This window comes from Pan troglodytes, chromosome 21 (genome assembly GCF_028858775.2).
Source record: "Pan troglodytes isolate AG18354 chromosome 21, NHGRI_mPanTro3-v2.0_pri, whole genome shotgun sequence".
NCBI classification, from domain to species: Eukaryota; Metazoa; Chordata; class Mammalia; order Primates; family Hominidae; genus Pan; species Pan troglodytes.
In genome coordinates this window covers 26,092,766-26,120,240 of record NC_072419.2, presented here as the reverse complement: position 1 = coordinate 26,120,240, position 27,475 = coordinate 26,092,766, and the positions used below count along the sequence as shown (strand labels likewise).

The window sequence follows — 27,475 nt, the reverse complement described above, 5'->3', positions numbered from 1 at the left end:
GGCTGTTGTGGAACTCCTAGGCTCAAGCAATCCACCCACCTTGGCCTTCCAAAGTGCTGGGGTCACAGGTGTGAGCCACAGTGCCTAGCAAAAAATTGTATTTATTAAAAAATAAAATAAAATTGCAAACTGAGTCCTTCTTGTCTGATGGATTAACAAGTAGAGATAAGGCTTGTCAGGAGCTCAGGGAACACAGAATAAAGACATGCTAATGATATTGCAGCCTAGCAGAGTCTGATAAAATATCCAAACTCTAGCTGGACCTAGGATGGGCAGGGAAAGGGGGTGTGAGAAAGCAGAGGACAGAGAAGAAGATGGGTCAATCCACACTGTAGCAAATGCTGTGTATTTCACCTGTTCACGTCCTGCTCCACCATATGCAAAAGCATGGCCACCAGGGGTCTATGGAGCTCCTAGGTGCCAATTTCAAATTCATAAAGACTGAGGTTGACTTGGAGATGGGCAGTGCTATCCAGGACATAGGTGTCACCGTATCTGAAGTCCTAGAAGGAGCCAATCAGGGCTTTCACTACAAGTGCCACCAAGGGAAGCTGTGACTGTAAGAGGGTTGGGCGGCTCAGGAGGTTGGGCAGGGCCAGTGAATAACATCAACAACTTTTAATTAAAATCTCACCATTTACTCAGAGACCCTACCAACTTTCTGGATCTGACACATAATGGTCAACCTCAGAATGTGTTGGATAACAGGATGCCTACTTTCTGAACACAAGCTCCTAATTGCTCATGGCGATTTGTACTCATTTGTACAGTTAACAAATATTGCTTAATCCATTTATACTGCTCAGGGCAAATATCCAGGAGTCTTCCATGATTTTTCCCATGTCATCACTCCTATTTCCAACTGACCTGCAAACCCTCTTGGCATCACCTCCAAAAAATATTCTAAAGACAGCAACCACTTCTTATCTTTACTGCTGACAACGCCACTCAAGTCTTACCACAGGCTTCCTACCTGGTCTCCCGGCCACCATCATGCCCCTGTAGTATCCTTTCTCTGCCAAGCAGTTGGGGTGATAGTCCCAGAATATAAATTGCATAACGGTAGTCAACAGCTTAAAACTCTCCCGTAGCTTCCCAATGCACCCATATCCTCAGCATGACCCAAGGCTGGACATGATCGGCCCCTGGCTACCACCTCTCTGAGCACTCCCAGCCATACTCCCCTTCTTCACCAGGCTCCAAACTGGCCTATTCCATAATCCTCGAACATGTCAAGCTTGCTTCTGTATGAACATTTACTCTTCTTCCCACCTGGAAGTTTCTTCTCCCAGATCTTGATTGGAGTTGCTGTCATGATTTGGGGTTTCTTTGAGACACTTCCCCGATCACCCTCGCTAAAGCTGTTCCTCCACCTTCTCCACTGTTCACCACCCATCCCATTGCCCAGTGCATTTCCATCAATAACTTTTGTCTTCTATTATCTGATCATCGATTGGTTCAGATGCTCCTTGCCTGTGTTCTCCCATGGGTCTGTGAGCTCTAGAAGGGAAGAAACCTTTCCTGTTTTGTTCACCTCAGTATGCTTTGTGCCTGTCCCTAAAAAGCAGTGAATGGAAGTCCACATGAAATCAATAATTTGGTTTCATGACTGTGTCTCAAACGCTACCCAAAGAGTTTGTGCTGTTTCAACTCACCTTGTCTTTGCTGTATCTGGTGGCAACTTGTGATACTCATTCATCCATGCATCCATCTGACTACCCAGGCACCCCTAGAATAGTCCCTGAGCACGTTTGTGCCAGCTGAAAGGCCCTGTGAACTCTGATCATATACCCATCCTCCCCTGCCCTGCATCAAGGGCAGGATATCAGCTAGCCAGGCCCTTATTGAAGATGCTTGAGCCCTTACCATATGTGACACTACTGTTGGTGCTGCAGATGCAGTAAGGAACAGGCAGAGACGGGCTGCATTCTTGGGGAACCCACAGCCTAGCACAGTGATTCCCTCAGCAGAAAAAATGCATGATGTGTCTGCTTAGAAACATCATGCATTTCACTGTTGCCAGGGATGGGGATGGTCGATGAATATGCCTCTTCCTGTTGCCTTTGGCCTTGCTGTTTTCTTACTCTAGCTTGTGAACCTAGACGACCAGCATTTTACACTGTTCCTGGGGGCAATGGCTGGCAGTTTACTGGGATGGCACATTCCTTCTGCTCAGAGAGTGACTCATGTTCAAAACTGCACCAAATCAGAGTCTACATTTTAAATGGTGCCATTTTCTTCACAGAGTGTAATGTCTTAATATTTTTTCACGGCACTATGCTATCAGTGCTTGCAGGGGTGTCTTCCCTGGAAACTCTTTGTAACACAGTAACTTCTCTCTCATGTACTTTCTTTAACGCTTACCATGCTGTATTGCTTTTTCATAGCATTGGCCACCACTTGACTCCATATATCTTCTCCCTATCTCACTATCCCACTATCCCACTATATTAATATCTTATTCTCTCTCCATCTATCCATCCATCCATCCATCCACTCAGCCACCCACCCACTCACCTACCTACCAATCTATCATCTCTGTTGAGTATTTAACATCTCGAAGCCTGCTACTAGAATGTAATTTTTTCTCTAGTGTCTCTTCAGTGCCTGAAACTGTGCCTGGCACATAGTAGGCTCTCAGTAAACATTTGTTAAATCAGCGAATGAACTTACTGCCCAAAGAAGACTATAATAAACATTTCTCCCTAGAACACAATCAGTGGACTATGACCCTGGCTTTAAATTCACAAATAACTATGAGACAAACCACCTTTAATTCACATTATTGTGTAAAGACAGGCCTGCATTTTTAGATTCTAGGAGGTCTCAGGCCTCACGTCCTGGTGTGGTTCAGGCCATAGCCACCTGGACTGTAGCTGCTTGGACCTAGGGCATGAAATCTGGTCTGCTCTGTCACTCCCTACATGGTGACCTGTGTAGGGGGTTGATAGGAGGGAAGACCAGGGAGTCCTCAGTGGACACCAGTTGAAGGAACAGAGGTGGAAGCCTTCCCTGCCTGCTGCACATACACTTTTGTGACTTGCTAATGTCCTTTTTACCAGGGGAAGCTTTCCAGTGCTTTTTTGCCCAAGGGTGGAGTTTGAAGGCCATGACTGGAATCCTTTGCCTCCCCTCACTTGGTGTGCAGGCTGGCTCTGCCTGTGCAGAAAGGGCAGGTGTGGAGATGAGGGGTCTCTGTGCTAAGGCTAGGGGTGCCTGGGCCCACCCGGCAGCTGTTGTGGGGTTCAGGAGTGAATGGCCGGGGTCCGGCAGGAGAACGAGCTCAGCAGATGTCACATGTTGCAGCAATGCGGAAAGAGGCATTTTCTGGGCTGCCAGTCCCTTTGCACCCAAGTATGCCCCTCTGATTACTCACTGAAGTGGGTTTCATGGTGATAAGAGGGCACTGAGCTGTGAAGGAATGTTGAGGACAGCCACACTGGAGGGAGGTTTAGGACGTGAGGCCCTTGGTCTAAGCTGACTCTGGGAGCCGGGCTTGAGGAAGCAGTTACCCTGCCTTGCCTGTGTTGTTTAGCTGTACCCCTGCAGCCCTCAACGTCTCCCAACTCATTGGTTCTGTGACTGACACATTACTCAGCCTCTCTGAGCCTTGGTTTCCTCTTTTCTCAACAATGTCTTTCTCCAGGAGTTATTGAAAGGATCAAAATGAGTTCACATATGTAACGCTGCGAGACAGTGCCTGCCACAAGGTAAGTACTGTAGGTGTGCTTGTTAAAGGGAAGCATAAATAAAACAAGCATCTGCCAGCCTGACTGGCTTTTGTCCTCACTATACTTAACCTTCAACTCAGGTTCAGCTACTTGCGGGGCAGAGGGGCCTGGATGCCCAGTCTCTACCTCCTTCTGTGATTTTGCTAAGGGGTGACCTGGCTTTGGTTCAATTAGCCCTGGGCTCATTAGGCAGATTCTTGCTAAGAGCCCCACTTGCCTGTGATAGGAGGCAGTGTGGGGAATGTGGTGTCATGGAAAGAAATGACATTTGTGCCCCAAAAATGGACTCTCATCTTGGGACAGTGCTCAGCTGCCATGATGGTAAGACTCTGGGCAACTTGTACATTGAAAGTCTTTGCCAGCCATGTGCGGTGGCTCACGCCTGTAAGTCCAGCACTTGGGGAGGCTGAGGCAGGCGGATCATCTGAGGTCAGGAGTTGGAGACCAGCCTGACCAACATGGCGAAACCCTGTCCCTACTACAAATACAAAAATTAGCCAGGCATGGTGGCAGGCACCTGTAATCTCAGCTACTCGGGAGGCTGAAGCAGGAGAATCTCTTGAACTTGGGAGGTGCAGGTTGTAGTGAGCCAAGATCGTGCCACTGCACTCCAGCATGGGCAACACAGTGAGACTCTATCTCAAAAAAAAAAAAAAAAAAAGAAAGAAAATTTTTGCCGAAGATGTAGGCAGTGAGTTTCAGGAGGTGAATATTCCTTCCAGTAATTTTCATGGTGCTCCTTGGAAGTGAGTTTCAAGAGAAACATGAAAATTACTCACTTTGAAGGAGCATGTGAAAACTGCATGGAAGGAGTCCTCACCCCTGGCCACGAGAGGTTCCTGCTTTTCTCTTCACATTTCTGGAATGATGCATCTCAGATACATCCAGGTGTGCCATACTAAAGGGAAATGATTGCTTCATTTTCTTTCCCCCATTGCACAGTGCTGATTATGAGTACCTCTCTTGCAAACCTAAATCCAAGCAACAGAACTAATAAAACATTGCCATGATCAGTTTAAATCATTTCTAATGGCTCTACCCACTATTGATTTGGCTATGGAAATAAATTGGACAGAAGGACTCAGAGGAGTGCTTAGTCAAGGGTGATGATTTAGAGACTGCCTGGACAATATAATAAGAAGAGGACAAAACCCCTGACTAACAAATGGGCAATGATTTAAACAGATTTTTCACCAAAGAAGATGGCAAAGAAGTCTGTTAAAAAATGCCCAACATTATGGCTCGTCAGGGAAATGCAAATTAAAACCACAGTGACGTGCCACTCGTGCTCAATAGAATGGCTAAAATGAAAACAAAACAAAACAAAACAGTACTGATAATACTAAGTGCTGGTGATGATGTGGGGCACCTGGAATCCCACATGTAGGTGGTAGAAATACAAATGGTTTAGCCACTTTGCAAAGCTGTTGGTGGTTTCTTACAAACATACTCAGCACACAACCCAGTAATCCCACTCCTAGGTTATTTACCTGAAAGAAATGAGAGCATATGTCCACACCAAGACCTAGAGTGCATCTGTGTGCAGTTTTTCACTTGTGTTCCACCAGCCCGGGGAAAGCAGACATTGAGGCAGCACATGATAGTGCACAGGCTTTGTCCTGTAATCACTTATCTCTGCTTTTTATAATAAACTGAAAACTGTGTATTCGAGGTGGAAGTGATTAGATTCTTAGCTCTGGAGGGAAGGGAGAAATGGGTATGTGGTTCTTGATTAACCCTAACCAATTGAGTAACTAGTTCCTTTGCCACAATGATTGGTTCAGGGATGGTCAGGTAACCTGAGTTGGCTCAATCAGATTTTTGTTTGATGATGCTATGGGGGGATGGGAAATGAGATGTGGTGGCCAAGGAGACATCCTCTTTCTCTTTCCTGGCCAAAGTGGTATGTGTACATGAGGCCTGAAAACGCTACAGCTATTTTCTGCCATTAAAAAAAAAACTAGTAGGAGGAAGGAAACAGAGGAGATTAGAGATAAAAGAATCACAACAATGGGGCTGGAAGTCCTGATCAAGTCATACCTGATGTCCACTTTCCTTTGCATTTTTCAGAGACATCCATAAATTTCGTTCATTTAAGAAGCCAGTTAGAGTTGGGATTTTTTTGTTGTTGTTACCTGAAACTGAAAGCTTCTAATTAGTCTAGATATGGATCTGAGAATGAATCTGACTTCAGGAGATCGTATCAAAGAAGTGGAACAAGCAAGACACAAGTTTTGTGAGCCCAGATCAAAGCTAACACAGAGATCTGGGGTGAAGTTGTAGAGGCAATGAAAACAGAGCAGCACAGAGCCAGGTGGGTGGCCTTAGCAGAACTCTGGGCCTGGGACCAACAGCATCTGTCAGGGGGAGATCAGGTGTGGGGCCCTGTCAGGACCTGGCCTTGAGGGGGTTGGGGTGGGGATGGCCAGAGAAAAGAAACTATGAGGGGACAGTGCAAGAGACAGCCTCAGGCAGATGGTCAGTCCTAAGACTGGGGCCTCAGCAGGACTGTCTACCTTTCCTGGACCAACTGCTGGAGGCTGCCTCTCATCCAGGGCCATGCTTGGTCTAGAACGTGATGAGAGCTGAGCCTGCAGATGGAGCTGAAGCAGGTGAGCTGCTCTTCTGATTCAGTTGGCCTTGGGCTAGGGCTGGGGCTCTGCTTCTAACAGGAATCTGCCTCCTGATGCCACAACCTGCAGAAGATGCTGGGAGAAACCCAGTTTTACTGGGTGTGATGGAATTCACTGGCTGCCTCAGCTGGACCTGACCTTGGCCTTGGTCTACTCCTGCACTGCACATTCTGCTCTCTGCTACACACAGGATCATGTATGGAAGCACGCTGGCTCCTGGATGAGGCCTTCTGCCACACCTGCCCTCTTGGTTTCTCAACAGATCACTTGCTCTCTTCCTTGCAATTTCATCTCCCTCCCTGGAATGGATGTTAGGCCTCCAGCCCCTATTTTTAGGTTTGGCAGCACTATGGGTGTGTGGTTTTTGGCCTCCCCTGTCCTCCATCCCCAGCTTCTTGGAAAATCTGGATGCATCTCAGGATTGGAACAGGGGAGATGTGTGTTGGGTTTTGTCTGGGGAACAATAAGATAGAAATCAAGGTGTACGGGGTAAGCTGGGGCAGCCTGTGGGTGTCCCGCTGTGTTTATCAGCCTGAGTCCTCCATCTGTGGTGGAAGCAAAAGCCCAGCTGTGGGAGATGCCATCTGAGTATAAGAGAAACTTCTAGCTGCACATTGTTTGGGCTAAGTAAAATATTAGATTGGTGCAAAAGTAATTGCGGTTTTTGCCATTACTTTCCATGGCAAAAACCGCAATTACTTTTGCACCTACCTAATACTTCCATTGTAGCAGGGGCTACCACCATTTTGCTGATGTGTCTGTTTTCTTGGCATTGACCCCAGATCCTACACTCCAAACTTCCAAAGAACACATAAAATCCAAGGCTAATCATAAGAATGCAATGATAACATCTGGAGGTTTTTAAATCGTAGATCCCCCTTTTGGAAGGAGAATGGAATTTATAACCAACTGATGTGAGCTCAAATTCAGTCTTAACTACCAGACAATAGACCCTTTGCCATCTGGGGAATACTGAATCCCCCAGTATCCATTTCCTTGCCTGTAAAGAAGGATGATAACTATCTTAAAACTCAGTGGGTGTATTTCTGCAAATATTTTTACAGAATCTAGTGTGGTGCCTGAACGTTAGAGAAGCTTAATAAACAGTAGCTGGTATTTTTAACATTAGAGGAAATTCTTTAAATGCAAGATGTCCTGGCCCTAGACACCTTATAGTCTGCCTAGTACTAAAGCTTGTGTTTCATCCAAGGGAGCTGAAGATGAGACCCAGGAAGTGGATTGTTTTAAAGTCTTTGTCTTGAGTTCATAGCAAATGCTTTACTATGAGCTCACTCATATTTCCCCACCTTTACCATTTCAGGCCCTTTCCACTGCTGTCCCCTAGATCTCTTTGCCTGGGGGTTTTCCCTGGGCCCCAAAGTCCACTCTGCCTGAGCCCAGCAAGCTGGAATGCTGGGGAATTAATATCCCTTAAGTGCAGTCTTTAACCAATGAATGATGGAAGCTGGTGGAGAAATACTCTAGCTCCCCTGCCTCCTTACATGAGATAACTTAGTGGCTCTCCAGTTAAACTGTCTCCCAGTTCCCACAGAAGAATTAGATCTCTGTTACCCACAGTGATAACTGGCTTGCTAACACATTTTCCTCCACTGCTTTCTCTTCCTTGCCTTCCTTCCACACTGTCCCACAAGCACTTCCTGGGATCACCTTTCAAATCAACTGTTTGCACTTGAGTCCTTGCTTAGAGTCTCTTGGGGAAGCCCAAATGCAGGTGGATTTCAATTCAGAGGTGCAATCTTTGGGTGCTGCTAGGGTTTGTTTAAACGAGCCAGTATTATTTGAAGAAAGGCAAACCCAGCCAAGATGAGATGGGCCAAAGAACATCAGGCACATTTTAAGCATGCCAGTAGGGCTGATGTTGGAGCTCTTTATTACAAACTAGAGCCATCTGCCGGCCTGTAATAACCTGAATATGAAAGTCCTAACCTGGGATGCAGTTAAACTGCATAATTTCTGTTTGTGGTTAGGCATTTAAATCTTAACATGCTCTGAACGGCAGATCAAAATTCACAAGTACATTGTTTTACAAAACTGGCATGAAGTCCCTTCAATACAACGTACAAGATACATTAGTATGTTGCATCAAGAGCTCGGTGTTTTCTCTTTGTTGTTATTATTCTTCGTTTTTAAATAAAGGAAACTTGTAGGACCACAGCCTTGTAAATGTCTTGAAGTGATGCCAAGAACCTCTCTATAAGCCACTTTCTAAAAAGCAATTTCCTTTTTGTCCCATAAAACTCCCCAAAGCACCTTAGGCGAACACCAAAGCGAGGGTTATGTTTGCAAACTGCAAATACAGCAGACATTTAATTACACTGAATTCATCAAAACCCTAATTGAGACAGGAACTCAAACCTTATAGCTTAATTACTTTAATTTCAGATGGATAACAGACTTGGTCATGTGCAACCCTCCATGCTGAAATTCATAGAGGGAGGCCCACGGGCACTCGCTGGTAATTCTCCCAGCCAAATGAAAGTGCAGACCAACATAAATAAAATGCTAAGTGAGATCCATGATTGGATTTATTAATCGCTTCAATTCCCAATATCCAGCCTTCGCCGTAACATTCCACTGCACCAACTCCACCGCCTGGGAGAGCTTCTCCCTGTTTGAGGCTGGGAAGCTGTCATTTCTTTTTTTTCACCTCCCACTGGTAGACAGCACAGAAGTAAGTACCAGTCCTTTGAGACTGTTTTTCTACGAACATCTCCTTACTTTGATTTCCATTTAGAAGATCTTCTCCCTGACTATCCCTTTCCTTCCCACTGAGTATCCTGTGTCTGTTAATTAAGCTGTGGACACCCTTGACTGTTAGATAAGTTCCATCAATGAGTTGGTCAAATTATCACAGTGACCTAGGTGGAATTTGGAGGCGAGAACCCCAGGGATGCGTATTCTGAGCATAGCTAATGATGTCTGAGACTGACTTACCATGTAGAGCAGGTCTATTAATGCTGAACATGCTACAATTCATCTTGATGGCAACACTAGGAAGTAGGTGTGCTTGTACCCACTCTATAGATGAGAAAAATGAGGCTTTGAGAACATAAGTAACTTCTCCAGGGTTCCACAGCCAGAAAATGGCAGAATCAGGATTTAAACCCAGACCCGTCTGATTCCCCAGTCCATGTTCTTTCCAAAACATAATTTTGCTTCCTCTGCAAAGACTTGAAGGATCCTACAAAACCCTGAGCTGAATGGCCTTGAAAATCTCCAGGTGGGCACAGGACAGGAAAGTCAGAAGGAAAGGTTGGCATCCAGAGTCATCGCGTGGACTGCTTCTCCCAACAGTCGTGGTTGTTACTTCTGTCCAGGGCTACAGGGTTGTGAGGTGAGCCAGCAAAGACCTTCTGGGGTGAGTCAAGGGACAGACACCAGCATTTTTTGGGGTTCAGGGAGCCCTTTGCCTTTGATGCAGGTGTTCCAACCAAGCTGGGATGAACCGCGTTGCTAATGAGTGATGAGCCACACATGCATCCAAGCCATTTCATAAGTAATTAGTTGTGTGGCACTGACTAGATGCTCCCCAGTCATTTGTTTCATTTCTCTACATTATCTCTCTTCCTTTGGGCTTGCTTGTGAATCAAGCTTCAGGTACAAATGATGAATGAACTAATGACAACACTAATAACAGCCAGACTAATAACCATACTGCTGATGGTGACAATGCCAATTAGGAGAGTGCTAACAGCGACAGACTCTTCTGCTGGGTGCGACTGTTCATCTGTGGAAGGCCACGAGCAGGTGTCCAAGGCAAAGGAGAGCCAGGGAAGTGCAAATAGCACCAAAGGCAAAGGCAGAGACTCATTTTTTAAAAAAAATACTAACTACATTTATGGGAGATTTAAAAAGCACATATTGTGGGTCCACAGAATCTAAGACATGAGCTCACTGACTGAAAGGATGAGAAGAGGGAAATCATTCAGTCTAAGGAGCTAAGCAGAGCTCAGTCACCATGTACTGGGAGCTCCTTTTCCTGATAGAAGGGACCCGTCCACCTGTGGGCCCTGGAGCTGAGTCCCGATGAGATCCAGGTGTCCCTCTGCGTGTCACCTGAAGGCAACTGACACACCAGGCAATCCAGACAAATCAATAGGCATGAAGATGACGGAAGTAAAAATGGGCAGTGGAGAATGCAATGGTGGACCCGGGGTATCCTGCATGGAGACCCTCGAGTCTACATCAGTGGAACGGGCAGCATGGGGTGCCCCTTGCCGCTGCTGTGAGGTGAGGGCCCTGGCAAAGGGTAGGGGGAAGGCTGCCCCGGGGCTTTCCTTAGCCCCCTGACCCAATCAGCCACTTCTAGTAGAACAGTGCACTGTTCATATCAAGGCTGCTGATCAAGTGGTTAGGATCAGCAGGTTCCTTGATATTGTAAGTGGAGGAGCCTCCATGAGCTTTTAGAAGTGACTTTTACTAGAAGATACACAAAGTTGTGGGTATTTGGGCAGAGACCTCAGGGTTGTGTTGTTTCTGAATAAAATCCCTATGAAGAAATTTAGGATATCAGAGTTGACAAAACAGTTGCAAACCCTGCAAACAAACCTCCAGGTGCTGCTGCAGTGTAGGCTTGGTCGCCCAGAGCCTCCCACGCAGTGGCTTCTGAGCACCTTCCCCAGACTTTCCAAAACAGACACCAGTATTCATAAAGAACACAGATAGCAGGACACCACCTGGAAGTGGCATCAACTCCATAGGTAAACTGCAGGCTTGCTAAGCCCTTCATGACCCCAAAGGCACGTTATAATAGAGAAATGAAATGCTCTACCACAGTCAGAAAAGGTTAGGCTGTGTCCTAAACCGTGATGACTGCATGTTTTGTTTAGCAGATTCTCATGTATTCTCATTGTGTTTAGCAGATTCTCATGTATTCTATTTCCACTGAGCAAAAATCATACCTAAAATTGTTTTAGGCCATTCTAGTTCAGATCAGTAACATACCAAAATGAATGTGGAACCCTTCAGATTGTAACCCACATCTTTCAGGCTGGTTAATTATTTATGTGGACCTGAGCATTCTATATTCCATCAACATGGAGACCAAGTAATGGTGGATTACCAGTTTCCACTTCTAGCTGGGCCAGCCTCCTGGGATGTGAGGTCCCAAATCACTGCTGCCCAAACCACTGGGCCCTGATGCAAGTTGTGTTCCAGCAAGAGAGTCTCCTGCCTAAACTCCAGGCCTCCCCTTTCCCCAGTGTCACATTTTGCCATCACAAAGAAGCCGCCAGTCTTACCTGCCCAGCAAAGAGCCCACAGACACCAATGATGCACAGGATGTTGAATACTGCTGAGCCCACGATGGTGCCAACTCCCACATCGCCTTTGGTGATGAAGACCCCTGAAACACAGATCCCACATCAGCCTGGCTGTTGTGGCCCTGTTGCATTCCAAGGTGGGCGTGGGGAACCTTTCATAAGCATTAGATTGTTCTCAGAATCTACAGGAAACAGCTGAGGGGTGGAGAGAGCTTTCTAATCTACAGAGGGATGATAGCTGCACAGGAGTGTGATGGGCTTGGGGTCTGGGACAAGTTCATGCACAGTAAAAGCATCACTTAAATAAAACAAGAACGGCAGATGGGAGGCTGATGTTCTACTCATTGGGGTCCCTGGATTATCATTTTCTATGAGTGGCAGACAATCTCGGTCTGGGGGCCATCCATTCCCAGAGCCCTTTTCCTTCAGATAGTGAAGGGCTGAGATGTCCCTCAGTCTGTCACCTACCTATGACCGATGTGAACAGCTCTGGGGCCGAACTGCCCGCTGCCATGAATGTGGCCCCAGCCACATCTTCACTGAGGTGCAGGCGCTACAGAGGAGCAAAGACAAAGCACAGGTGAGTTGGGATTCCATCTCGGAAGAGAGGTGACTGTGACACCCGAGAGTCCAAGCCCTGAGAAGCAAAGACTGGGGCTTCAGCGAGAGTAGGACCGATGGGACCTGGGACTGGTACTTAGTCCCTCTCAGCCTCCTCCTTCTCACAGAGCGCAGCCACTGCTGCCGATCCCCTGCTGAGTCAGGGCTCCTCTCAATGTCCTCCTTAAGGGACAGGTTTGGGGAGGGAACTACATGTCCTTATGAGCTAAAGGCTCTTGGGAAGATCTAGGGGTCTTCAACCCAATTCCCGCAGGGGCTGTGCAGATGACAGTCAGGAGTGGAGTGGGCCCATGGGAGGCCACAGCAGGCGGTAGGTCTGAGGCTATGGTGGGGGCATTCACCTCTTTCTATGGGCAGCATTGCCCAGTTCCCTCAGTGTGGCCAGATATTCTGATTTTTAAGAGATGCCAATAATCCAACCTTTTATGCAAAACTTCCTGATTTTTGTGATACTATGCTGATCTCAGGCTAAATGACGCTCATGGTAACCAGTTTGTGAGTCTTTAGGAGGTTATGGAGACATGTTGGGGTGTGGATGTGGGGATCACCCTCCTGAAACCCACTCCCCTTCCTTGAGGCAGTCTGGAAACCCCGGGATCAGAGAGTGGGAGTGGGGGCTTAAGGCTGAAAAGAAGGTAATGAGGCATCAGCCCTGCCAAAACAGGGTTTATACAATGAGCTCTCCAGGTTACTCTGTTTGTTAAACCAAAAGGTGATTTACAAGAAGACAAGGCAATTATACATTAGAGGCTGGTAACCAGATTTTGCATTTCTGCATTCAGTCATGACCCAGAAAGTATGCTGCTGGCTGCCAGTGAATAGCCAGTTCCCTCCTGGCAGTCAAGCTTGAGTGACATCCTTCTCTTCCCAGTGGCACCAACAGCTGCACTTCCTTGCTCAGCCAGAGAGGGGCGGTGTGGCCCTGATGTAGGTCACTGGCCTCCATTGAGTGACCCACAATAGTCTGCAGGAGAAGCCCTAATTGAGGATTTTGATCTAGGATCCTGGGTCGCTTCGCTGTCGGCTGGACAGCGAAGCTTCACATGGGATGCCGAGCAGACCCTAAGATGGAGGCGCAGATAGCGCAAAGTTGCAAGGTGTGGCTGTGAGGGGTGCCCAAGCACTCCTGTCCCATGGAGCTAAGAGTCTGTGAGTGAGGTAGCCTGACACAGCTCGCAGCTCCCTGTATGGTTTGCCGAGACCTGCCAGGAGGCGGGAGCCATGCGTTGCTGTGGTTCTGTCCTGCTGGGGTATTAGTTGTGGCATCCAAACCTTGGGTTCATGTCCGTTTCCCCTCTCTCCTTCATCCAGCCAGTTTGTTTCTTCCTCTGTATCTTCTTATACCCCTCCATCATCCCCAGTTCACTTCAGCCCTGGCAATATCTCACAGGACTCTAGTCTTCTTGACTCTGGACTCCTATCTACCATGACAGAGCCCTCAAAAGCCCTCCCCAGCTCCCTCCAGAGCTTGGAATAATTCCTAACGCCCAGCCTGGCTTACAGGGCTCCCTGTATGCTGGTGCAAAACCCCATCTTGGTTTTGCGGCTCAGACATTCTCTCACCAAATACCCTTCCTCAAAATACTTGGCCACTGACACCTTCCCTCTAAGGGCTGTTCTAATCCTGCCCCTTGCACAAGCCCTTTCCTGATCTCCTCCCAACTCTATACCTCGCAGCATCAATCTCTCCTTCCCCCACTCTCTCTCTGCACTTCTGCACTTGCCAATTCCCCGCCACTTCCTCCAGCCCCCTGTGGATATTACCCTGGAGCTGCTCTGCAGCTAGGAGCCCTGGGATGGGATGGGACACGCTGTGTGTGATCTAGTTTCCTCCCAGCCCCTGGCATAGAGTTTGGTCCAGGCAGAGCCCAGCTTAGTGCTGACGTCAGAGGGGTGAGTAGTGTTCCGGACCTATTGTCACATCCTCTGCTGCTCAAATGTCCCACTGCTGTCCTGGAAGCCTCCACATGGGTCCCAAAGCCTCCCACCCTCCCCATCCGACTTCACCTTTCCTAGACAAGCCTCTGCTCGGCCAGGGCTGCCACCTCATGGTCCTTGGGGATGCCAGGCCCTTCCACTCGCTGAGCTTTGGTTCATGTTCACTCTTCTTCCTGAAATGCCTCTCTCCCTTCCCGCCTCAGTGCAGCTGAGGCTGTCTACTGTGGCTTATAGGATTTCTCTAAACTCTGGAGACCCTCTCTGCACGTCCTGCAATGGTATCTCTCGACTGTTCAAAATCTAGGGGCTGTCATTTCACACAAGGAGAAAGTAAGGTCCAGACAGGGGAAGGGGCTGGCATGGAGCAGGTGCTTTGTAAGCACCAGGGACTGCCTGACCCCAGTTTCGGATCCTGGATCATTGCCTTTATCTCCTTCTCTTTCTCCCATTTTCTTTTCTTTGCCTTTTCCTGAACCCCACATTTTTCTGCTTTTAACTTTAAAGTATTTGAGACTGAGTGAGAATCTGCCCTGACCTCCAAGCAATGATTCGTTGCACAGTGTGGATTTCTCTCCCCACTCATCTTTCACAAAAGCTGGAAACGACAACCTTCTGTGTTTTTCTGCCCCACTCCCAGTTTTAGTCTATGAGTAACCATGAAACACAGAGTATCGAATCATTAAAAGGTGATTAAGGAAAGCACAGGCAGTAAACAGAATCCAGGGCCAAGAGGCCCTCTAGGCCACTGCTGGTGGACCCACGCCATGATCCTCTCATCTTGTGAGAAAGTGTAACTCCAGGGAGAACTGATTCCATGTCTCTTAGAAGATGTAAACATGTCAGGATCTCTAAATATATGTGAGCTCTGACCTCAGCCCACCCATCATTCACAGACATAATGTTTCCCCAGCAATTAAGGTTGTTTAAGGTCCATGGAGCCAACATTGTCTTTGCAGGAGACAGGCACGGGGCACCCACTCTTGTTATATGAATCTTGCTTATAAGACCGGATTTGGGGTGGGAGCAGGGAGAGCCCAGGAAAATGTGGTTGCTCTTCTGTGCCCACTCCTCCAGTATCGCTGTGGGTCCGGGCAGTGCAGCCAGTTCTAACACCACCATGACCTGGTCCAGGCTCGTCTCTAAATGGAGTAGAGAAAAGCCTGAAGACTTGGAAATCAGGCTGACTTGGGCTCAAATAGTGACTCTATCCCTTGACCCAGGGCAAGTTGCTCAGCTTCTCTAAGCTCTGGTTTCCTTGTTTGTAAAGAGGGGATAATATCAGTCACCTGGCAGAATTCTTGAGATGATTAAAGACAGGTAGACATAGTCACACCACACTGTTTAGCGACTGAACCATATCAGGGACCTAGTAAAATAACACCTCCCCCTCCTTAAACATTTTCTTTCCTTTTCCTCTCCTTATAACTTTTTTGTTAAAAGACTCACACCTGCCCTCTTTTCCTGCCATTTTCTGGCTCTTTGATTGCCTCTCCCTACAAGGGCATGGGTATTCACAGGTTCTGTGTCCTCAACTGAGTAGAATACATGCTGACAACTGTACTGACATTTCCAGAATATAATTTTGATATTCACACCAAAAAATTTGCATGGGAAAGAGAGAGAGTTGTTTTGCTCTGCATGAATAATAAAACACCCAATAGTGGTATTTCAGGGATCACAGAGGACTCCAGTTACAGGTGAGGAACACCTCCTCCCCTTCAACATAAGGTGACCCCACTCTCAGGTGGAATTCCTCGGACAAAGGGCTTCCACACCTGCCCACTGTGCATTTCAGATGCCACCTCAATTACTCTGTGCTACTGTGGAAGAGAACCCCTCCTGTGGCTCTCTAAATATTGTTATTGTGGGACACTTTTTATTTATTTAAGTATCCAACACTAACTTCCAGGATGTAGAAGACACTGCTTAGGGTATGTGGTTCTCTAAGTCTGTGGTTCCTGGACTAGGCAGCAGCCTCAGCATCACCTGAAAAACGTATTAGAAATGCAAATTCTACCCCCTCCCACTCTCCCAAGACCTACTGGATCAGGTACTCAGGGGAGAGAGAAGGAAAGGGAAGACACAACCAGTCTTGAGAACTACTGGCATAAAGAAACCGAGTTCCGGACAGATGTGTCTGGGGGAGATGCCTTCTGGAAACAGGGATTCTGAATTTAAAAATAAATAGATAAATATAAATAAATAAATAAAATGGAAAGCTTTCAGATAAAGGAAGCTACATTTCCAAACAGACAAAGAGATGAAAGAGGCAAGAGAATGAAAGAGTTCTAGATCTGCTGAATATTTTTTGATGAAAGGGGTTTAACTTGCTGTTCAGCCTGGCATGCACTATGATGATTTCTAACAGGGACACTTTCCTGATCTCCGTGGCCAATTCTTTCATCTCAGTGCTTCCGCTTGGAGCATTTCTGTACATATACAGAGAGAGGAAGCATGGCAGAGGTATGCGGTTGGAGGTTTTTAATCCTGCGAGGATGCCTTGGATATCAAAGGAGAGTTATGGAGGCAGAAGGAAACACAGGAGAGAGAGGTGGAGGAAGTAACAGAGAGAAAGGAAGAGTGAGTTTAAAAGGAAAAGAAAATGGGGAAGGAAAACACAAATAGTACCATTAGTTAGGTCTAAATGGAGTTGGGGAGGTTGGTCCTGTGGGTTTTCGTCTGATTATTGATCAGAGTCATGAAATGCTCAGTAGACCGATGACACTTTTGTGCTAATATTGCCCATTGCTCTCAAACATGGTGATGCCTGGTGTTCCCACTGCAGCTGCCCTGCAAGGGCTCCCCAGGACTTTGGTGAGGAGGCTGGAACAGTACAGGGCACAGGTCCAGTCCCCAGTCTGGCTCACACATACCAAGAATATGAGGCACGTACCTCACAGATCTTTTCCAAGGAAGGGACGAAGAAGTCATCACACACAATGGCCAGCGCATAGAACATGTATATGGCCTGGAAGAGAGGAGATAAAAGGGGTTAAAGTTAGAGTGAGGCAGAGCCAGGAAGATGAACGTCCAGCCACCTTCTGCTTTGATAATGTCTTCTGTCATCATGAATTCAACACCTTAAATACCAAGTCTTTCCAACGCCCACAACACTCTCCTGTGACCTGATCCCAGCTTTCTCTCTGATGTTATCACCTGTCACTCTCCTTTTGCCCACTTCCCTTTCCATGAAACATGCCATGGATTCCTGTCTCAGGGCCTTTGCACTTGTTCTTCCCTCTGCCCTGAACACTCTGCCCCAAGATATCCCACTGGCTCACGCCATCACACCCTTCAGGTCCCTGCTCAAATGGCAACCTCTTTCCCCCGCTCCCATTTCTCTCTATGTCATTTATCTCTTTGGTTTTTCCTGATACATTATATGTTAAATTAATTCATCTATTGTCTGTCTCCTCCACCAGAAGTTCATGAGGATATGATGTCATATAATTAATTTCATATAATGATCGCCATATCCGCAGCAGTCAGCACAGGGCCTGGTATATAGTAGGTACTCCATAAAGGTATGTGGAATGGGGGAATAAATAAATGAACACTTCCAACTGAACCTGTTTACTCACCGGATCCCTGCAGGAAAGCTTTGCAAACTTGCTTCTGCATCTTGGTCAGCTATGACCAGGGTATTCCCTGGAATTCTACCTTCTGGCCAGAAATTGCCTCTCCACTGTATCCAACCGCATGTTTCCTCTCTAACTAACGAAATCTTACTAGGATTTCAGTGTTGACTGACCACTCAACATCCTTCTCCCACTCTTTCCTAAGGAGACCCCAGTTTTGTCCAAATATCCACCATGCCCCATGTGGAAGGTGACCCTATCCTTTTCTCCAGGAGTGGATGCTGATTGGTTAATCAGAACGTAGTATTCCTTAGCTGTGGCCATTGTTTCAGAGGTGAGCACATGACCTAGGTTGGCCCAATTAGAGAGCAGGAAAGGCTTTTACTTTTTGCCAAAGGGAGCCATTTCTCACCCTCTGTTGCTTGCTGTGGACCAGGAAGCTGGGAGCCCTCATTGCCACTGACAGTCATATTGAAGGAATCTGACTTGAGAGGGAGTTGACCCTGAATCAGAAAAAACCTAAGCCCCCGGATAACATCACTGAGCCCTTGATCAGGTGTCCACCCTGCCTCTTGACTTCATAACATACCATGAGCATTGTTGAGGCCAGTTTGATTTAGAATGTCTCTGTTACTCGCTTCTCAAAGCATCTAATAGGTGTGGTTCAAGTTCTAGCACCCTCAGCAGTGACGTTGCATTCATTTATTGACCTCCCAGTATCTTTTCCTTTTGAGAAGTGCTCCTCAGGATGGGAGTCATACATCCCCTCCTCCTCACACAGAGCACACACACATGATGCAGGATAGCCATAGAACATCCATGCCCTGTCACACAGTGGAGAGTCAGGGACAGGTCTGTAAGGGGCCAAGCAGAGATAAGTGGAGAAGCTGAGGCAGAGACACCCTCTTTTTATGGATATAAACACCCCACATCTGGAGCTGCTAGAGGCAGCTGTCATATAGAGAAAACTTGCCTGAGAAGAATGCTGCTCCCACAGTGAGAAGCTGACCCAAGAGATGGGACAGGCACACGCACACACACACATGCACACACACACGCATGCATACACGAAAAGTACACCCACAGGCACACACACACAAGCATGTATGCACACATACACACACACGTCCCAAATGACACCATGTGACCCCTGGCCCCGGCTCCAGTCTAAAATCAAAATCACTTTCTAATTTCATGAGCCAATAATAGGCCTTTTACACTTAAGCAGTTTTAAGTTTCTGTCACTTGCAACTGTCCTTCATGAAGCCTCTGTGGCAACCCAAGCATGAAATGATCTCTGTTGCCTTTGACTCTTAGCAGTTGCACTAACGTAGCCCTAGGGTCCCTGCTTTGTATGAGCTTGTTTGCTTTTCACATATATGTTTGGTCTCTTCCATAAGATCGTAAGATTCTAAAGTATACTTTAACACTAGATCCTGTGGAAATATCAGACAAATGCACAAAGACATATGCACTAGTATTTTCATTCCAAAATTGCTGACTACAATAAGTTATCAAACCTAGCAAAATATACCTTGGGGAATGGGTTATATAAACTGTGGTTCGTCATTCAATAAGACGCCCTTAAAAGGGATTGTGTAAATCCAATATGAAGTGACAAGGAAAGGCATTCATAATACATTGCTAAATGAAAAACAGCATTACAATCTCTTTTTTTATTAAATAATCTATGTATATGTGTATATACACATATTATATATTTGCATATAAGAGTTTGTAAGGCCGTTAATCAAAATAGTGACTACATTTCTCTCTCAGTTGGTGTGACTCTATCTGTATTTTATAATCCCTATCTATATTTTGTAATATTTTCACTCTGAAATAGTATTTCTTGTGTAACTTTTGTAGGTGATGGGAGATTTTAGAGGTAAGAATTCTGTCTTATACTTCTCTAATTTCTGAGGAGCCTGGGATGCTTGGCATGGAAAAAAATCTCAAAAATAACTCATTGATAGATCTATTCATAATCTGTACAAAATTATTTGCCAATGGGCTTTTTATTTAAAATGTCGATTAACGGGCACGGTGGCTCTGCCTGTAATCCCAGCACTTTGGGAGGCTGAGGTGGGCAGATCACAAGGTCATGAGATCGAGACCATCCCGGCTAACACGGTGAAACCCCATCTCTACTAAAAATACAAAAAAATTAGCCATGCGTGGTGGTGGGCTCCCGTACTCCCGGCTACTCAGGAGGCTGAGGCAGGAGAATGGCATGAACCTGGGAGGCGGAGCTTGCCATGAGCCGAGATCGCGCCACTGCACTCCAGCCTGGGCGACAGAGTGAGACTCTGTCTCAAAAAAAAAAAAAAAAAAAAAAAAAAAAAAGAAAATGTCAATTAAGAATAATTCTTGCTGTACTTTGTAGCCTGGGAATAAATCAGAAAATACATTCCGAAATTGCAATGGACTCAAACCCTCTTTTGCTGTATGACTTGGCTGATCCAATGATATGCAGGTTTTAGGATTAGCTTTGAAAGGACACTCACATTAGGTAATTGGGATACAGAATTGCACATTTGTAGATTAATCAAGATCTAAATAAGCTGTCCATAGCTGACATATTCAACTCACTGAAACAGCCAACACTGCCTAGAAGTCCATAAACCATCTCACCAAGAATATGTTCCAGTATTACATATTGATCTGGTTTTGTGGCAAGAAGCTCCATCTAACACACTGTTGTATCCATGCTTCGAGGGGGATGAGAAATGAGATCTGCCAAGCACTCAGGACTTTTGAGGGTAATGACTATCAAAAGCTGTGTTAGTTCTCGTGAGCTGGGCAGCATGAGGCGGGGATGCTCACTGTTAACCAGATGCCCTTTGACATAGCACCTCTGGGCACCCAGAGAGGCCTGCAAGGTGATGAGCCCTTGCCAGCTGCAGAGCCCTTCCTAGCACCTGACGGTGGGCCTGCAACTCTGGCTACAAAACACTCTGCTCTAAGTCTCTCTCATGTTACTCACTGGAAAACAGGTTCCTGCAGCACAAGCAAAGAGAACAAAGGAAGAAAACAAAGGTTCAAAGTCAAATTTTAGGATGCAGAAAACCTACTGGGAGTGTGACATTGATGTTACTATTAATACAACTAGCACAAATAGTTTTAATAGAGTAAGGCATCTTTAGGTTACTTTGACCATTCTTATATTTTCAAAGGATATATTAATATCATTGACAATAATAATAATAATCACATTTGCCACTGTTTGTTGAGACAGGAATTCCAGGCATGCTCCAGGTATATTACCTGGACTTTCTCAGTTCTTCTAAATATTATATGAGGCAGGGAGTTACTGGTCCCATTTCCCAGACAATGCAGAGGGTGTGGGAACTTACCCAAGTACACATGGCTAGCAAATGGCAGGGCTTAAATTTGACCCCAGGACTCCCTCCAAGCCTTCCCACAGAGCCCAGCTATCTCCCTGTATAAAGATCATTTCTGGTTCACCACCCCATCTCCACTTTTTCTGATGTTCAGCTCATCTACTAGTGAGCTGTCTTCTCCAACTGCAGACAGTGAGGGATATTTTTAGAATTCCAGCCATTCACTATTTGGGGCTGCCTGTCAGAGCCATTGAAGTTCTTTATCAATATTATTATTTTTACCAGATGCACTACAAAATGTGAGACAGGTTTGAACTCCTGAAAATGCTTGGGCTGGCCCAACACTCTGAGGCAGCCCAGATATGCTGTAACTCACCCTGGAATCCAAGCCCATGGCTTGGCTACAGCAGCCGGTACAAGTGAATGTGGAGTACCTTCTGGAAATGATGAATGACAGGCATTTAGAGAAGACGGGGGGTCTTTTGGAATTTCAGCTTTTGTCTCATGATCACAAGGCTTCTCTTCCCAGGGAACTTTTTAGAACCCTCTGAGTGGGAATCTGCTTTGGCCTGGATCATGTGTAGCCTGGACCATGAGCCGTGTTTTATGTTCATGTCTCTGGCCTCCCTTTTGCTTTATGTTCATGTATCTGGCCTCCCTTCTATTGAGGGCAGCAGCTGTGTCCTCACATATTAATATCCACCCCTCCCAAGCATGGGCTCTCTATATATGAAGTGATGGATCCCAAGGAGGGTGGTGTTCGTGGAGTAGCTGGTGTTGCCTTTTTTTTTTTTTTTTTTTTTTTTGAGAGTGTCTCACTCTGTCACCCAGGCTGAAGTATAGTGATGCAGTGCACTCATAGTTCACTGCAGCTTTGTTCCACCAGACTCAAGAAATCCTCCTACCTTAGCTGTCTGAGTAGCTGGGACTACAGATGTGTGCCACCACGCCCTGCATTTTTTTTGTATTTTTTTTTAGAGTCAGAGTTTCACCATGTTGCCCAGGCTGGTCTCAAACTCCTGAGCTCAAGTGATCTACCCACTTGGGCCTCCCAAAGTGCTGGGATTGCAGCTGTGAGCCACCGCAGCTGGCCTGGTGTAATCTAGCAAGGGAAATGCCCAAGTAGCAGGGACAGGGCACAAGCAGCTGCTAAAAGCAACAAAGCCTGGAGCCTTGGAGGAAGCCCAGGGCATGGTATGGGATCTCCCATCAGGTCCTAGACTTGACACTTCCAAGCTGTGTGACTTTGTGTGACTCTTCTTACTTTGCTTACCCTTCAACATGGGCCTCGTCACAGCATGCTCCCTAGTGCTTACAAGGCTGTTGTGAGAAGTAAATGAAAAGCAATGAGCAAAGGAGCTTAGACATAGCGCAGCCCCTCATGCACTGCCATTGTTGTGGCAACAATAATGATGCCATGAGAACATGCCCAAGCTAGCCTGCTGGAGGAAGAGAGACATGCAGGGTACAGACAGGTCACCTCAGTTGTCCTGGCTAAGGCTGTCAGAGATTAGCTGGCAAGCAGCTAACCCCTAGATGTGGGTGAGCCCAACTGAGACAGGCCCAGCCCAGTCCAAGTTCAACAGTTCAGCTGAACCAGAAAAACCCATGAACCAATGAATTGTTTATTGTATGTCACTGAAGTTGTGAGGCCATTTGTTATGCAGCATTATTGTGGCAGTCAGTATGTTGATAGTGTCCTTTGATGTACAGGTAACAGATACAGCCCAGATAATAAAAAGAGCCACAGTGAAAAAACAATAACGAGTAACTTCCAAGAAGCAGACTTGAAACATTCCTAACAAACTAAATGACAAAGTAGAACTTCCAGGGATAGCTCCACTCAGCTGAAATCATATTTATATGTTTAAAGCATACACTATTCAGAGGCCACCAAGGAAAACGATGATTCTATTCTGAGACACACCTGCCTTAGGATTTGAAGAGTTATTTATTTATTAATTCAACAATAATGTGTGCAGCACCAACTCAAAGCCAGATGCGCTGCTTGGTGGGAAGGGTCTAAGACTTAATAAGTTACTGTCCTTCAACAAAGAAGAATGGCCTGAGGTCCAGTTGGAAGTACCCAACGTAAGAGGTTCACCTTAACTCAGTGTGGAGATCTTAGGACAGAGTTCTGTAATGTGGCAGATGCTGTTGGTGGCCTATTCATTAGTCATTAAACCTTTTATTTTGCAAACACAACTTCAATTTTGTTCTAAGTAACAATATGCTCAACTCTTCTGGCCTTCTTGGATCTAGTCATGGCCATGTGACACAGTTTTGGCCAATGAGAAGAAAGCACAAATCCAGCTAAAGTCACCCTATCTTCTGGTGTGCAACTTGGATGTGATGTCTGGAATGGCAGCAGCTATTTATGACTATGAGATAACAAGCCTGAGGATACACACCAACATGCTGAGGGCAGCAGGGCCCTGAGGACACCATGCACCATCTGGACTAATTCCTGAAATCAGCTCCTTCTGTATTTCTAACTATGTGAGGAAAGGACTTCCTTACTTGCTTCACTCACCATTAGCTGGGGGCTCTGTACTTGAAGCCATGTGCTTCCCTAACTGATGTGAGCCACAGAAGATACTGTGCTGGGTAGAGGTAGTGCAAGGAGAAGATTGAGGAAGTAGCTATTGACCCAGGATTCTGAGAAATAATTACTATCTCATCAGGTAATTTCAAAGGTTGATTGAGACTAATAAAACTAAAGAACTTTGTCTACAGTGGTTAAATGGAAAAACACCTAAGATAACAGGAAATCATCATGGCCCATGACATATTAGAGGTGAGCAGGCTCTAGCTGGAATGTTGATCCACATAAGGGCTTCTGAATACTGAGGGCAAATGTATTTGAATGGCAGGACGTTAACCCTGCTGTTTTATGTTGCATCGACAGTCAGTGGTTTTCACAGACAATTTCTTTTTACTACATCATCTGCACTCCTGTCTCTCTGTCTTTAATTTCAGTGAAGGTGTTGTGGAGAAGCAATTCTTAGGGAAGCACTACAGAACTGTGGCCTTGGTGGAAATTGTTCTAAATCTTAAACCTCCCAGGGAACATGGCTGGAATAATAATAATAAAATCTTCCTTTTACTCCTCTTTTTCATAGTTTCAAGTGATCACATATAATTAAGCTTGGAATATGAAAGTTTTTTTTAAAATTTATTTTCCCTGATCACAGGCTCTGTATCTAATAGCCCCATGAGGACAAGGTGGAACTGACCATGGGTCTGCTGTAGGGTGCTGCTACCAGTGTGAATATCATTGTTCTGGAACCATTCATTGATTCTAGTCACTAGAGAGAAATGATCAGTCTCACAGTCCAGGTTCTGAACAAGAGGATTTGGGGTGGGGGTTTGCAGGGAAGAGGAACGTAGCAGAAGGCTGCTGGTGCCCCTTCCCTTCACTATATTCTTCAGGCCTTATTAATTTAGAGAGCTCCGTTGACTTTCAAATACCAGCGAATGCCTCAATTTCTTTGAAGGCTTTTGATTTTACCACACAAAGAAGTCAAGAAATGCTTGAAAATTAACACCCATGGGAGCCCTCAAATGTTGAGAGTTGGCATATCAGTACCCCTGAGTGGGCTAACTCTACGCTATCTCCAGAGTTTCCCAGCTGAATTAAGCTTCAGGTGCCCAGAATATTATGTTGCATTGCTGGCTTGGTTATGGACCTGTTTTTTCCTTTTTTTCTTCTTTTATAGATGGGGTCATGCTCTGTTGCCCAGACTGGAGTTCAGTGGCATGATCATAACTCACTGTAGCCTCAAACTTCTCGGCTCAAGGGATCCTCCCACTTCAGCCTCCTGAGTAGCTAGGGCTACAGGCATGCCCACTGTGCCTTGCTAGTTTTTTTATGTAACATTTTTAGAGGGGGAGGGGGCTCCTCCCTATGTTGCCAAGGCTAGTGTTGAATTCCTGGGCTCAAGCGATCCTCCCCTCTCAGCCTTCTGAGTTGTTGGGATTACAGGTGTGAGCCACTGCACCTGGCTCAGGTCATGTACCTTTTATTAGTAGCTTTGACTTTCCTGTCTCACTTCCTATTCCCCTACTGATGTTTTCTTCCTCTTCTCCAATATCACTTACATTTAAATCCTTGTCTCAAGTCTGCTTCTGAGAGAGCCCACATTAAAACAAGAGGGGAGTGAGTTAAGGAAGATTGTGAAGGGAATGAAATACAATTTTAAATCAAAATGGGCCACTCTCAGAAACAACTGCCTTCCTAAGGTACATGGGAGCCTCTCCTGAGTCCCACCCTATGGTTATTTAGTCATTTGGCATTGGGAAAGTCTTTGGGAGCCATTACCAGCTGAAATAGTTTTCTTGCAGGGGCTCAAATTCCAAGGGAAACGAGCATATGTGAATGTACCTGCACCATTAACATAAATCCTTGAATGATTTTACTTTAAAGGAGTTTAAAGGTGCCCAGATGTGTCCTTGACCATTTAGTGTTCTCAAAGGTCACCATACTGGGGTCCCTGTTTTGGAGCCTTGGGAATGAGAGATTTGCCATCTCTGGAGAAATTTTTCAGCAGGAAAAGATTATTCTACTTTTCCCCCTTTGTTCTCCTTCTTTTTCTCCTCTCTCTCCCTCTTCCTCCTTGAAGATGCCTTTTTCACAGTATCCACTTGCTGAGATATTGACTCCTGTGTTACTGAGGAAGTCATTTATTTCTTTTGGTTGTCAGTTTCTCAGGTGATCATTGCTGATTCCCCTTGAAACCCTCTGAATGAAGGCTCTGGGAACAAGGTTTGTGCAGCTGGGCTGATGCTGATGTGCTCCCTACAGGGCTATACTGAGATTCCAGTACACACCTTCTCCATTTACCTCCCCACCTGCAGTAGGGGACAATGGGCCTCATCCAGCCTCACAGGTGGGAACCTGGGGCACAGAGAAGTCCAGCAGCTCAGGCCACATGACTTGTAAGTGATAGAGGCAGGATTTGAACCCAGGTGACCCACTGGGTTCAAATCCTGACCACCACACCACACCACACCACACCACACAGCATTCCAGGAAGAGGACAAGCCTGCTTTCTATTTGAGGAACGTCTACAGCTCTAACCTCTACCAGGCCTCAAATCCCCTTCTATGGAGACCTCTCTTAAGACTGAGGCTCTTACCCTGGGGTCCATAAGCCCCTCTATCCTCCAAAGAGCACTCAAAAAGAATTCGTGAGTTTGCTAAGGATGCAAACAAATTACATCCTTGTTCTCACTAACCTCTAATTGGAATTCAGCACTTCCTTCCACTATGAAAACAGGCAATATGCCACAGTAATACTGGCAAAACCTGGGAATATGTCCCCAGCAGAAGTCACAGATCTTTCACATCATATTACTCATGTTTCACAGACCTCAAACTATCATTTGTGTTCATCATTACTTCAAAAATAAGTAGCTATGAGACCTAACGCTAGACCTTCTATCTAATGTATTAACAAAGTATCCTATGTTACTATATCACTTTATGTATCCCAGAGTCACCAGAAAATGCAGATAAAATGGGGGTCCCTAGCATCACTCCAGAAGATCTATTTAGCAATCTGGGTTGGGGCCCAGGGATCTCCATTTCTAACCAGTACCAGGTGCTGCATGGGAACACACTGGGGGGTATTCTTGTACATTTCCTGGTCTGCTTCCATAAAACTCCTTGAGAAGGGGTCAGTGATATGGTTTGGCTCTGTGTCCCCACCCAGATCTCATGTTGAAGTGTGATCCTGAGTGTTGGAGGAGGGGCCTGGTGGGAGGTGATTTAATCATAGGGGCAGACATCTCCGATGCTATTCTTCTGATAGAGTTCTCCCAAGATCTGCTTGTTAAAAAGTGTGTAGCACTTCCCCCTGCTCTCTCTCCTCCTGGCCATGTGAAGATGTGCCTGCTTCCCCTTCACCTTCTGCCATGATTGTAAGTTTCCTGAGGTCTCCCCAGAAGCAGAAGCCTGTACAACTCACAGAACTGTGAGCCAATTAAACCCCCTTTCTTAATAAATTTCCCAGTGACAGGTAGGTCTTTACAGCAGTGTGAGAACAGATAAATACATCCAGAATAGTGGGGAGGTCTAATGTACCTGTCAGGGTCTGGGCAGAAAGCAGAAGCCAACTCAAAAGGGTTTGACCAAAGAGAACTCTTTTCTAACTGAAGAGAATTTAATGAAGGACTTATTTGCAGCAGTGCAGTCAGGGTTAGGGGAACCAGCAAAGATGGTGGAGACCCCCAGAGCCTAATAACAACGGGAACCTTTGGCCTGAAGGTGCAAGAGGACACGGAGTTGCTGCAGCCTGGTAAGTGTGGGGAAGGGGGTTAAGAGCATGTAGATGATCACAGGAGTGGA

General features: G+C 46.1%; 1 protein-coding gene across 3 annotated transcripts in view; it reads right to left on the bottom strand.

Moving 5' to 3' along the window:
* SLC24A3 (solute carrier family 24 member 3) overlaps nucleotides 1-27,475 on the bottom strand; it is a 677,295-nt gene that overhangs the window by 126,475 nt on the left and 523,345 nt on the right. For all 3 annotated transcript variants that reach the window (XM_016937521.4, XM_016937520.4, XM_063802526.1), the window contains 3 exons: nucleotides 17,099-17,173; nucleotides 12,115-12,199; nucleotides 11,626-11,729 (listed from right to left, as the gene is read on the bottom strand). In XM_016937521.4, the coding sequence (XP_016793010.1) occupies nucleotides 11,626-11,729; nucleotides 12,115-12,199; nucleotides 17,099-17,173 (264 nt within the window). The remainder of the gene's footprint in view (nucleotides 1-11,625; nucleotides 11,730-12,114; nucleotides 12,200-17,098; nucleotides 17,174-27,475) is intronic.